Genomic DNA, 13564 nt, shown 5'->3' on the forward strand with positions numbered 1-13564 from the left:
CACGTTATCTGTTACAGTAATTTTGGCACCACTGTAGAAATTTTATAAAGGCGTAACAGCTGCGTAAGAATGAAACGCAGTAAACGCTACCTTTGGAGCAAAATAAAGTCCAACTCCCTGGCCACTTCCCTCCCCTATTAATTGAAATAATCTGAACAGATCCCCAAAGTGTTACAGACATATTAGCGCACACTCAAAGACACCTACATCTGTGGGGAGAACAATTATCTCCATTTATTTTGTTTCATATACATCCATATTTTGAATTTTAATACAAAAGAAAAAAATTAGAATCTGACAAATGTTTACAAACAAGATAGCTTCAAATAGATTTTACTCATTTCAGTCTGGTGCAGAGTAAATGACAAATTGTACTGTTATACTCAAGGCAACAGAGTCTGTAGTCCATGACCACTTAGCCCAACTTTTATGCAAGCTTAATTGTTTTATCTACCATGAATGATAAACTCATTGTTGATTCCCAGTTCTGTGTGTGTGCACATGTGTACATAGCAGCTCCTTTCATAGAAAGAAAAGACATCTAGAGGTCTTCTTGTACTTTTACCTACAGGAATCATGTTAAGATACAGAATGGATTACATGTAACCGGGGCTGGATTTTATAAGAAAAAATAATTAGCTGACAAATGAGGGCAGCAATAAAAAAGCGTCTTTTTTGCAACAATAAATAAATACAGTCAAAGTTTTCTGTGTGGACTTTAAACCAGCTTCTTCACTGAAGAACAGACGTGGCATTTCCATGGAGTTAAACGTGACCCCATTTACTGTATCTTTTTTCTTGCTCTCTTTCTCTCTCTCCTTCAACAAAACAAAGTTTTCCTGCTTCTGCCACAATAGTACAACAATTTGATCTTGACAAGAAAGTGGTGCTGCTGATTTTTATTTCTTTGTCCTTTGGACAAAATAAGCCAAGAATATAATTTGACTGTTGTGACCAATAAAAACGCAGTTTACATCAAGTCTTGTCAGGATAACCTGACTAAAAACATCTGGCTTCTTAATTAAAAATTTTCAGACAACCAGATTCTTGCTCGTGTGTTAGGTTAACACGCTGAACTCTAAGAAGCTGTAGACTGCAGTTTGTTGTTATGGGACCTGCAGAATACAGAAGAAAGTGAAGAATTAAGCACCCTTCATCTTGGAGAACACAGTTGCTGCAAGGTGTTGCCAAGGGTAAATCACAATGAGGGAATTACCACCATGTTGCTTCCATTATTTTTTTTTTCCCCCCCCTTCAGATAAAAGAACACTTGAAATAATTGTCTCTGAATTTTAAGCACATTTGCTCCTATAGTATACAAATATTTCAGTACTTGTAAAATGCAGTGTGTCACTGGAATATTCCAAAATGCCTGAAATCAGTCTTACTCTCATATTTACATAATAGTAGTCCATCAAAAGGAAAGCAAAAAGACATTTTAAATTGTGAATATTTATAATAAGGTGTACTTTGCTTAAATTTATTCAAGAAGTCTTTGGATTAACTTAACAGAAAAAAACTGAACAGGCATGTTTAAATCACATTTTTGCTAATCAGAGTTCAGCAAAACTCCTCTTTGACATTCACAGTTTTATTAGTGACTGAAATAAAACAATAAAATACATGGTTTCCACGATGAATTTTTCATTTTTCTCAATACAGTATTTGAGGAATGGGACAATTTTTTTTTTTTGTTAATACAGTCATGTGCACCAGTATGACTGCTGGTCACAAAACCCCAACATTTACTTTTTAGACAAGTGATCTGGATTTTAAGGGCAGTTTAATGTCATCGAATTGTACAATAAAAGAAAGTGACCCCAACATCCAGTTCTGATTCCAGTTAAAAAGTTCAGACTAAAGATATCACAATCTGCAAGAAAAGAAAGAACATGGATGGTATAAATGAAAAACAATAACAAATAAGATGCAGCAATGAAATTAGTGTGCAAGCAGTGAATGCTGGATAACCAGCTAAAGCAAGATGACAGAAACATGAGTTGAAAACTACTGGATAAAAATCATTAATACAGTACTGAATTGGAAAGAAAAATGCTGGATAATTAATTTGATCTCATCGCTTCTTATCAATCCTACTCTTGTTGCATACAAAAAATTAAGATAGCTTCCACAACAATGGATATAAAGTAAAGCTTTCAATTTACGTAATTACAAATGGATATAATCCTGCGTTAATTTTAGACTAGCAGTCTGTTACAGTTTTGACTGTTACAGTTGGACAGACAAAGTTAACTACTACACATATACAATTTCTGAGTAATGCTGAAAGGCAGCCAACATTTGTAACTTGGTTCCAGTTGGCTTATGCTGGAACACAGCAGTGATAGAGGAGGAATCTGTATACTCCGTCAGCGTTTTGAGTAAGCTGGTTTAAGGAACAGCTGTACTAAATACCACGTTATAATTTGTCTAGTGCCATAGAACTCCCATGTATGTGCTACTAGACAGAATAGCAAGCAATAGAAAAATGGGTAGTAGAGTTGCTTTTTTTTTTTTTTTCAGAAATGTCTATGTTAGGGAAATACTCTACATTGATCCTTCTACAGAAAAACATTTTAAAAAGTTTTAAATTTTAAATAGTAAATTTTGGATGGTCTTTAGTTTTGCATATCCTACTTGAAACCTTACTTATTATCTGTTTCAAATATGGTAAATTATAGAAAGATGAGAGAAGCAGTAAAAACTAAAAGTATTTTAATTTCTTTCACTGGATTATAAGTGTCATGGAAGGACTGTCTCTTTTTAGCATCTGAAAATTACTTACTGCACAGTAGGACATTATCAGAACTCAGAACACACTATTTGTCCTGATCAGAAACCATTACTTTTTCTGCAGCAATGACTTAAAGTGTCATTCAAATTTTCTACATTCATGATACTGCCCAAATTTGCATCTAACAACTCATTTTGAACACACATTACCAAGTAACCTCCACAAAATTGTATTTAAGCTGTAATTTTGACTGAAAATGACAGCTGGCTATCGTAGAACAGATTTTTTTGCCTTTAAAAGAAAAGCAGTTTTCCAAGAAAGTGCATGGAGAGGCAAATCCCTGTATGAATGCAATGTAAGCTTACAAAAGCATTAAGGAGATTTTAGGGGACAACAGAACATCTACGATTAAGAACACTTTGGCTTACCTGCTTGCCTTAAATCCTTTTAGTTTCTGTACAAAGAATGATTCAAGAACTTCTGCACATTGGTAAAAAGGGGAGTCACTTGGATTGTAATAACGACAGTTATCAAAAATTTTGGTCATATCCGCCACAAACTCCGTGACCTTTTTGTAGTAACGTTTCAGTATTCTTTCTTCCATGGTGGCAAGGTCTTTAAAGAAACCAAAGGTTATTAAAATGAGACATTTTCACCCTCGACAGAAGTTCACATTGTCAAGACTGTAGGAAAGCAAGTCTGTCTAGGTTAGTTGCTTTTCCAGGAATGCTGGTTGTGACATGGTGACACCAGTAGGTCTCCTTCAGAATAAACACTTGTGCTTGAATATGTTGTGTACATCTAAATTAAAATGCAAGTATGAAAGTGACCTTGGAAAACTCGGGTCTTTTGCAGGAAGCTATTTGCTTTATCTGAAGAAATTAAGGAATAAAAAAAGTCAGGCAGTCTGGATTCAGTTAATTGGACTTTATTTTTACCACCCTCACTGGGACCAAGAGTCATATGTGTACAGGTAGCAGCTATCTAAACCTGATTATTTTTTATTTGAATTCATGACTTGCTTTGAATGAATTAATTTTTTGTGGCCATATGCATATTACCACATGGTACAGATGAAACAGATTTCAAGTGCAGGATCATGGAAAACACTAGTGCTTTCATTCTTACTGACTAGACACATTAATGAGACCGGAATGGTAAAGTAAGTAGTCATTGTTCTATTTTAATGCAAATGTAAATTAAAAAGGGAGAGGAATGAGAACTGCCAATTATAAATATAGCTGACTAAATGTATAGTGGCACTTAGCTGGAAAAACAATGACCTGCCCTTGCAAAATGCTCTTAAAGTGCTTACTTTGACATGCCAGTAATGCCAGAATGTGTGAAAACAAGGGTAGATAGGCCTGGATTAACTGGTGTATTTTCCATATATTTACTTGTATACTTACAAATGCATTTTCCTGCTAGTTAAGTCAGAAGGGGCTAAAAGCACTTTTGTTTAATTCATTCAATCATTGTATGCTTCATTATATTATTATTTGAGCTTTCTTTATAAACTTTAACCCCACGGAATAGGAGTTGTTTACCATTTTTGTAAGAGCACAATCCAAAACTTTGGCACAGAAAAGGACATGATTTCTAACTAAATATTGTTTTCAGTCAAAATACTACAATTTTGCCAAGATACTAAATTTAACTTCCCTATTTCTGGAATCAGTAAGGAGTAGGTGGGAAAGCTCAAATGATATGCTGGCTCTCATTGAGACATATGAAAAGGAATTGGTGCAGTAACTGGAAGGAAAGGAACAACATTTATTTAGCAACACCATTTTGTGCAGGAAGTAGATTTTCCTAAGAGATCTCACATTCAAGTGTTGGTCAAGTGTTGGTCTACTGTATCCTAGCTACATGGTAAGGTCTAATAAGATCAGAGTAAAACACTATAAAGCTACAGCATCTTCTCTTCCCCTTTCCCCCACATACACAAGATTTGAAACAATTCTTGTTCATGTACATTTAAAGACAAATTACATATAATTTAATATTTATATATAAATTTAGTACACTAGCAAGTCAGATGAAGACAATTTTTAACTCCACCTTAAGTTGCGTGTCAGACTTAACTGCATTAGCAACACTTCCTCCTCAAACTCTAGAGTACACACCCCACGCTTTGTAGGAGGAACTGATGAAGAAAAACGAGCAAAAAAACCCACAGCAAAATCTTCCTCCTGAAACAAATAATTTTACAACAAGAATTCTGTCCTACTGCTGCACTGTATTTCACATTTTATACATTAAACTGACAGCGTTTAGGGTTAAGGAGTCAGCCTAGAAGTAGACATATTAAGCCTCATGAACTTCTAAATCTATCAAGGAGAAACCACATTGTCTCAGTTTCCCTGACTGCAAAAACTGTATTCTACAAAACATATCTTTAAGATCCCTGGATGGAAATGGTCAGCAGGTCATGAATTTGATATTCAAAACCCCAAATCCACACACTCATGTTATTGCTCAGAAACACTTACCCATTGGTTCTTTAATAACACCATAATAATCTGGTGCATCATTGGGGTCTACTGGTTCTAGGAATGGCCATGCCATCTTGTGAGCCTGTCGGAAAAACAAGATATAATTACAAAAAAAAAATTTAAGTTAAATCAGCACTATTTAGTAGCTAAACAATTTCATTATACTTTTAACTGTTGGAGCCTGGAGTTGAACTTTAGAAAGAAGTGCAGTGTTATGTGAAAAGGTAACTAGCTCTCATCTGATGACCGTCTAAAGTTTTAAACTTCAGTGTCAAGGACTGAACAGTTGATCCTCAAAACAGGAAACAATGTGAAATTGAGACACAGCAGGATACTGTGCTAGACAGGCTGCACAGAAAAGCGTGTAATGAATTTACTGAGTGCTTGGCACTTCACACCTAGAAATGGGCCACTCTTTTCACTTCCAAGTACTCTAAAATTAATTTGGTTTTGTACAGGTCTGTAAAATGTAGAACAATGCAAAATATGAATATTTTAGGATTTCTGTTACCACACAGTTATATCAAAATTCTTGAAAATTCTTCACAGTTAGAGCAGAAAAGACATATTTTGGAGTGCCTGATAAGCCAGAAATGTAGCAGATTGATGTAATTCTTTTTATTAGGATGCCATCATTTACATGCTGGTAACGGCTTTCTGTTAGAACACTACTGAAATCAGAAACTCTGAGATTAAAGTAGAGAAGCGTAGATCAGAAATCATATCAAATTAATCTGAGAACAGAACGTTGCATCCTCTATATCCTGTTCAGTTAGGCTAACACTCTGCCTTTTGGTATTTTAAGTAAACCTGCTTCCTTTAGAAGCCTTCCACTGAAGAGTAGTTTCACTCAGAAGCTGTGATTACTAATTACTGTAAAGATTCCTCAGCATAATAATGCCAATCAAGTCTGCAGCTGACAAAGTGGCATTTCTAACAAAAAATAAAGAGCTTGGCTATTTCCTTTTTAAAAAAAGTCTCAAACAACTGGAAGAGAAATCAAAACCTACTCCAAGACTCACCAGGTATGTCCTACACAGTAAAAAAGCACTCGTCTTTGCTGCACTCCTTATTCTCACCTGTAAAGAACGTAGCACTCTTCTTAAACCTTCATAATCTTTATCAGTGAGTGGACTGAGTACAGTCATGGCATCCTCTGTGGACTGACATTGTGGACACACATATTCATCAATGAGATCTGCCTCACTTTGTAAAATGCCAACACAGCGCCCATGATACCAGTTCTGACATCGGTCGCAGCCAATGTAAAATCTGCAAGATCCAAACCAGTGTTAGTGACTCAATCTATTTAATTTAAAGGTTACATTTAAACACATAAACCTGCAATCCCCTGCACATAAGCAGACACCTGGCACAATTAAATACAACAGTGTAATGTGGTATTTCAGACAAATTCTAATTACACTATTCAAACTGCTTTTGTATTTACAAACAGGCTAAATGATAGTCCGTTTCAAAATTAGCTCCTAAATTTTATACTAGCGCTATCAAGCAATCGAGATTTCAAAAATCATTCTTCTGCTTTAGAGTGGAAAGGAACAGTGTAATGCCAGAAGTCTCACCCAACCAGTATTCCAAAACAATTCAAGATACATTTTGCGCAAAGTGGACTAAAACTAGGGCTCCTGTTTCACTCCGTACAAACATTTTTCATATGGAAGCTTCAGTCTTGTAGTTGAATACAGAAGGGGTATTCTATGACACAAAGCCTTACAGTAAAAGATACCAACCATATACCCCCATACTAGAATTATGCTTTCTATCCAGATCAGACTAAAGCACAAAAAAAATTCCACGAAATACTACATTTGTCTTTTAAGCTTTCTAACCATCCCTTGTTAAATAAAAAAAAAACAACCAACCAAACAAAAAACAATCCCAATTTAAAGCACACGGTGTTTTTTTAAAAACAAAACCCAACACATTTTGACCACTCTGAAAACTCCACTTTTCCTAAACATTTACTGTATAGAAACATTTCGGAGAGGAAGACAATTACTGAAAAGCAATTTGTATTACAAATGAATACAACATATGCTGAATAACTTCTTTTTTTTTTTTTTTTTCTTTGCAAGGAACAGGTAACCACAGTCAGAGCAGTTTGCTACCTAAACATTAAATAAGAGGTTCTTATCAGAACTCACTGTGACTCATCATAAGGTGTTCTGCAGATACAGTACAATTCCTCACTGCTGCCCTCTTGTGCCCGTTTACAATCATTACAGATGTACACATCCATTTTCTTAGCCTCCTTTTCTGTGATGCCAACACATTCTCCATGATACCAGTTAGTACAAAGATCACAGCCAATATAGAACCTAAAAGTATTCACAATGAAAATGACAATGTAATTGTCATTTCAAATGGCATGGCACTTTTCCCTGCATTTCTCTCTGACGCACTTTCTTGCTGGCCTACTTTCTTCAATTTTCTGTCTCCGTTTCCCTGCTTCCTAACATTCTATCCTTACAAACTAACATCTCATGCTGCAGCTATACTGTCAGTAAGGTCACTTGGGTCAATTTTAAATTGACAGTTCATTAAAATGCACATCAATAGGTAACCAGACTTTTGACAAAACTGGGCTAAAAATGTATGTCTCCAATGTGTGTGTGAAAAACTGTAAAAGGCACAAAAAGACAAGGCCAAAGAAAAAGATTTACATTTTCAAAACCGTAGCTCAGAAGCCACTGAAACATTTCCTTAAGATTTGAAAATGTAGGTCTCAGTTAATTTAAAAAACAAAAGCAAAGCGCAAACACCAACTAGGAGTTACAAGTATACTACGAAGAACATGCATACCAGCCATGTGTAGAATACATATTGGTATAACATGATATGAAAGAAAATGGGGTCAGGACATGGTTGTAAATTTTTTTTTTTTTTTTTTAGGGGGTGTGTGGGAGCGCACTGAAAAACAGATATTAAACTACTCAAAATTGCAACAAATTGGAACGTGGACTATTCTTCAGAGAATAACGTCTACTCTCAGACACAGCTATGTGACGGAACCAGGTATGGTATGACACGAAGTGAAGGGAACCAGGTACAGAATCATGTGAATGGGACCTTGCACAGAATGACGTGACAAAACTGTAAAATATTATGCAAGGATGTTTGACATTTTGTGTATGGATATCTCAAAACATACCTATGACTAGTGACAATCAACCAGATGGGCGAAGTTACACATCCATTCTCTCTGCCTAAGCAAAAGCAAGCTGACTCAGAACCTTGATCTTTCCAGATTTCAGAGACCACCTGCCATGTGCTGCTGCATGAATTACTGCCACCCGAGTTCGTCAGTCTGCAAGCACCACCCACTGGACACTACACACGAGCAACGGGACAGCAGCTAGCACATGTTCCACAAAACAAACATCTCTAATTTCTTGGGCCTCTGCACACACCCCGGATACTCAGATCCTTCCTTTTCTCTAATTTTCAGTCAGACAAATCCTAACAAAAAACCCCAAACCCACACAAGCCAACCTTCCACAAAGAATGGATTGATATAGCTCCTGACAACTATCAACAATGATTCAGCCAGTGTTCCCTTCCCAAGAGGGACTGCGTCTGCTCCTGGTGACGTGGAAGCACATTTAAGTCTAGGTGTAGATGCTAAAACCTTGCCACTAGAATGTTGAACAAGCATCACATTATGCTTTAACAAATAAGTTGTAATCTAAGTAGGAATCTTAGAAAGATATCCTTACTGACCATCCTCAAAAACAGTATGAGCAAATCCCTATAACCCTGGAGTATCACAAAAGGAGAACTAAATGCAAGAGATTTGCAATAAAGTATGCAACAGAACGACTTTTGAGGATTTACTGTATCCTAAAAAATGCATAGGGTATTCATAATATACCACAAATTAGCTTTTCAAGCAGCACATCCATCTTTTCTAAAGTAGAAAAGAGACATCAGCACAAAGAGGAGTATCTGATGCCTTTATATATATGAAAATAATAAAAAAAAGTTTACCAGAAAAATGTTCTAAAACTTGACTAATCCCTTTCCAAATACTGAAAGGATAAAGTAGTTTAACAGTACAGTCATCATTTTAAGAACATAACATTTAGAATTCACAAAAAGCGGAGCAGCAGAACTGAATCATATTGCTAGGGATACTACTAAGTTATTACCATTTCATTTTCTTGAAGTTTTATTCTGTGCGTTTAAGCACAGTTCTCAACCCAGGCTACCAAAATTCACTCTATAACCACATTTTTCATCGGCTTACTCAAATGCCCACTAGCATCAACAGAAAGAGTTAGTCTGACAATTGAATTCTTTCGCTCACATAATTTGTTCATTATCACAAAAAATGGGAACAGGGTATCCTAAATTTACTGGATGACAGCCTAACACAACGTTCTTTAAGTGAGACTGGTGACATGCCTTAGAAGTAATAGTGAATTAACAACCAGGGCATCACAAGTCTGCGATTAGTAATAGCAGCACTGAGAGCAGTCCCATTTCCCACACTGATGTAATGCTGCAATGGGCAGAGCTGCTGAACAACCAGGGTGAAGAAAACCCAAAGACCACAACTTCATTTTAAAAAAGAAAATCAAAAAACAAAAAAGGCTAGAAGGAACCTCAAGAGAGCCTTGGCCCTAGATTTGGAAAGAACCACCGGTACTGGAGTGAAAGCACTCCTCCACCCCTACGGTTTCTTTTTGTTAATCAGCATTTAAACCACCGCCAAATGGCAGCAATTAATACTTCTTGGTATTGTCACTTGTTGAGCTGATACATACTCACTTGAAATTGGTCTGAAGTCAAATTTATTTTACATGCACCTCCACACAGCTATCAGATACTAACCATTACTGATGTTAGTCACTTCTAGCTTGAGCAGGAATGCATAACCCTATCCCCCTGCAATCCACTGAATCTTCCACTCCACCACTTACTAAATTTCTTCACAAGCTTTGTACGTAGTGTAAATATTTTTCCTCATTCACAGTCAGATTCAAAGGACACAGAACTGCAGGTTTCACTTTGTGAAATGTTTACATATTAATTTTTTTATCAACCCTGGGATGAAAATTTTAACACATGGAAACCATTTCTACCTGAAACATTGTCCAAAGTGAACTGCAGTCCAGTAGCTTGGAACCCTCTTTACTGGCTACTGACTTACAATAAGAAGTCATTTTTTAGAAGACGGTACCAAAGCTATTTCTAAAGAACATCAGCTACTCGTTCACAAGAAATTGCTCAAACCAAATTGTCACTTGCTTCTGAGGCAGAGGCAAAACGGCAAAAGAAAGAACAACAGAGCGGAGGGGAAAAAAGAAAAAAAGAGTATGTGCATGTGAGACAGAAAGGTCATACAATGGAAACATGCAAACAAGTAAAAATATAAATCACTTCAATAGTATAAATCAAGTATGTTAATAGTTTTGAAACTGCTAGTGGAAAACAGAGACTTTATCCTTTATACCTTAATGATCACTGCAATAACACCCGATCCTCTATCTCCAACTCTAGAACTACCTTGCACTAACAGCTAAACACTAAACCTAAAGCTAAGAACACACAGTAAAAGGCTATGGTGTTCACTACTCACTTAGACTCATCGTAAGGCGTTTTACAGATGCAGTAAAGCTTTGTGTCCTTCTTTGTTTCCTTTGAGGTAGTAGAAATCATTTTCTTTTTCTTGGACTTGGAAGCTGACGAATCTTTCTCTTCATCTCGCTTTCTCTTCTGAGAGGATACTGGCATTGGGACTGTGGTGGAGGAGGAGGAGGTGACGCTGGCTGCATGCTGCTGTGGTGGTGGTGGTGGCAGTGGTGGTGGCGGTGGTGGTGGTGCAGCGGCTGCAGCTGCGGCTGCAGCAGCTGCGGCTGCTGCTGCAGCAGCAGCTGCCTGGGCTTTTTCTTTTTCTTTCTTAATTTTAGTCAAGTCTTTCTTTAGCTCCTCCTGAAGTATATTAAATGAATAAATAGAGAGGGAGGCACTTCATATGATTATTCCAGGACAGGATTGAAATCTAGACATAAGTCCCCATGCTTAATCAACAGAAAATAATTAAATCCATTTAAATATGCGATTTTTTTAATGTGCTTAACCTACAAGTCACATAACACTGAGGGACAATGCTCCTCACCTACTATGACACACTGGCTGTAATTTATCAGAAGCTGTTTCAGGAAACAAGGTAACTTCAGTCCAGATTAAAAACAAGAAGCATAAAGAGGACAAGAAGAGCAGCTTCACAGAGATTCAGACATCCACAACCAAAACTTCACCCTCTACGTTTCCTTAAAATCTCACCAAGCAAACAAATAAAGATTTAACACATAAGTGTTCTCCTCAGCTTAAAATCAAATTAGTCTTTGAGAATAACTGTCCTTACCTGCACTTCAATTTGTAGATCTTTGTCCAGAAGTGCTCTTTTTTTCAATATTTCAGCTTTCAGCTGTTCTTTATGCTTGAAAAGCAGAGCTGAGAGCTTAGTAGCATTCTGTTTACTACGCTTCTGTTCTACGCTCTCTTCTCGCTTTCGTTTCTTAGCTGCCTGTTTTTCTTCTTTGTCTATCTTATCCAGAATATATTTCATCACTTGGTTACACACAATCATTCTGGGGAAGAAATAAGGAAAAAGTACATTGCGCTGAGCTGCCCATATTTCGATTCTTCTGAATTTACTTTTTCCTTCCCATTCTATCTCAAACCCACTAGAAAACTAAACGCTTCTTGTTGACAGAGTGACCAAGAAAAAGAGCTCCCATTGACAGACGAGCTGAAAGCAAACAACAAAATAGCAATGGCTGGGACAAGTAGCTGCTGCCAACTCTGCAGTCTCAGGCTCAGACATATTGTCTTTTGATACACATCTGTATTTTGATGACACATGTGATATGCTAGCTGTTTTGTAGGGCCATACAATTTTGTTTCTTTTTACCTGCACTATATCTACTTGTTTTGTTTGGTTTTGTTTTTTTTTTTTTTACCAGGTAAGATACCCAAACTACATCTTGGAGAAGAAAAAAAAAAACAAAAAACAAACAGTGAGACAGAAAGACAGCTGTACCATGAACCAAGCTAGTTAGGACTCTTTTTTTAAGTGGACTTCTGTCAGCCTAAATACTAGTCAGGCTGTCTGACACCATTAAATGCAGAGTATATGACAATACAACTTATTCTTCATACAACTGTGAACACTGAGCGAGTAGCACCTAATGATACTGTTGTAATCAACTAAGCTTGTACCCTCATTTGATGATCAAAGCTTTATAAAAAACACTATTATTTTTGTCTGACAATGTGCACTTGTGATTATCCAATTGAAGCAACTGCATAAGTGAAAAGGAGTCAAAATAACACTAAGACAAATGACAAATGCTCCAAATTTGTGTTTAGCAGCTTCAAGCATAAAATCTCCTACTTTGTTGAACAGCACTATCTTCCAACTTTTCAATTCCTTCTGAGAGCTGAATGTACAGCGGACAAGAATGGAAAGAAATTGCCATGATAACGGACAAACAAAACCCAGGCTTTTTGCAACAGAACCATTTGTTCTCTATTCTGTGCTCCTTTAAGGATGGTTTTTACCTTGAGTTTAAAAAATGTGGCCAGCTCCAAACACGTGCAATATAACATTTCACTTAAAAAACATATAATCAGAATAAAATTGAGCATATACAGGATTCAATTAGAGTTAAGAACATTGCTATGGAAGTTACTTTAAGCAATTTTAAAATAGCAAAATTTCTCTAAGCAGGTTTTTACAAACCAGTGTTTTCTCATACCACCATTAAAAGATCTTATAAATGTAAAACTTTCATATCTAAAGATGCACCATGATGCACATTCACCTCTGATTTTCTTCCCTCTCAGCTGGAGTCAGTGTCTTCTTCTGTTTCAAGTGTTCTATGACAGCATTCTGTTTCATAACCACCTGTAGGATGATACAGAATCCAAAATAAAATATGAAAACTTTAGCCAGTATTTCATAATATTACTGGGAGAACCAGGACATTTCCTAAGTTAAAGAAAAAGTTAAGTGTTATTTTCAGTGACCAAATAAAACTGATTTTATCAAGGGGACGGTGCTTGTTTAAAGCAATAATTTGAAAATGAAATTGAAAACTAGCATCACCTCCACCCAAACAGAGTAGGATATTTTGCTTATGTCAAGTTTAAACCTAGGGACTAAATGTAAATTGACAATATTTCTTCAGTGACTAGTTGTTTTATTTTAAAAAATGGTAAGAGTCTTTATATATATATATTTTTATATATATATATATATATATATATATATATTTTTTTTTTTTTTAAATTTTTTTTTTTTTAA

At 36.2% G+C, this 13564-nt stretch overlaps 1 protein-coding gene across 16 annotated transcripts in view; it reads right to left on the reverse strand.

The window, feature by feature from the left end:
* Window positions 1-210: 210 nt before the first annotated feature.
* Window positions 211-13564, reverse strand: part of BPTF (bromodomain PHD finger transcription factor) — a 56085-nt gene continuing 42731 nt past the window's right edge. For 11 of the 16 annotated variants that reach the window (XM_026860889.1, XM_026860888.1, XM_026860884.1 and 8 more), the window contains 8 exons: window positions 13083-13165; window positions 11621-11846; window positions 10832-11184; window positions 7395-7568; window positions 6309-6501; window positions 5227-5311; window positions 3163-3349; window positions 211-1115 (listed from right to left, as the gene is read on the reverse strand). In XM_026860889.1, coding sequence (XP_026716690.1) covers window positions 1079-1115; window positions 3163-3349; window positions 5227-5311; window positions 6309-6501; window positions 7395-7568; window positions 10832-11184; window positions 11621-11846; window positions 13083-13165 — 1338 coding nt within the window. In that variant the 3' untranslated portion in view covers window positions 211-1078. Of the gene's footprint in view, window positions 1874-3162; window positions 3350-5226; window positions 5312-6308; window positions 6502-7394; window positions 7569-10831; window positions 11185-11620; window positions 11847-13082; window positions 13166-13564 lie in introns of all 16 variants that reach the window. The other 5 variants (XM_026860892.1, XM_026860890.1, XM_026860881.1 and 2 more) reach the window with 3 other exon arrangements.

Source organism: Athene cunicularia, assembly GCF_003259725.1.
Source record: "Athene cunicularia isolate RWA chromosome 18 unlocalized genomic scaffold, athCun1 chr18_part1, whole genome shotgun sequence".
In the NCBI taxonomy this organism is placed as follows: Eukaryota; Metazoa; Chordata; class Aves; order Strigiformes; family Strigidae; genus Athene; species Athene cunicularia.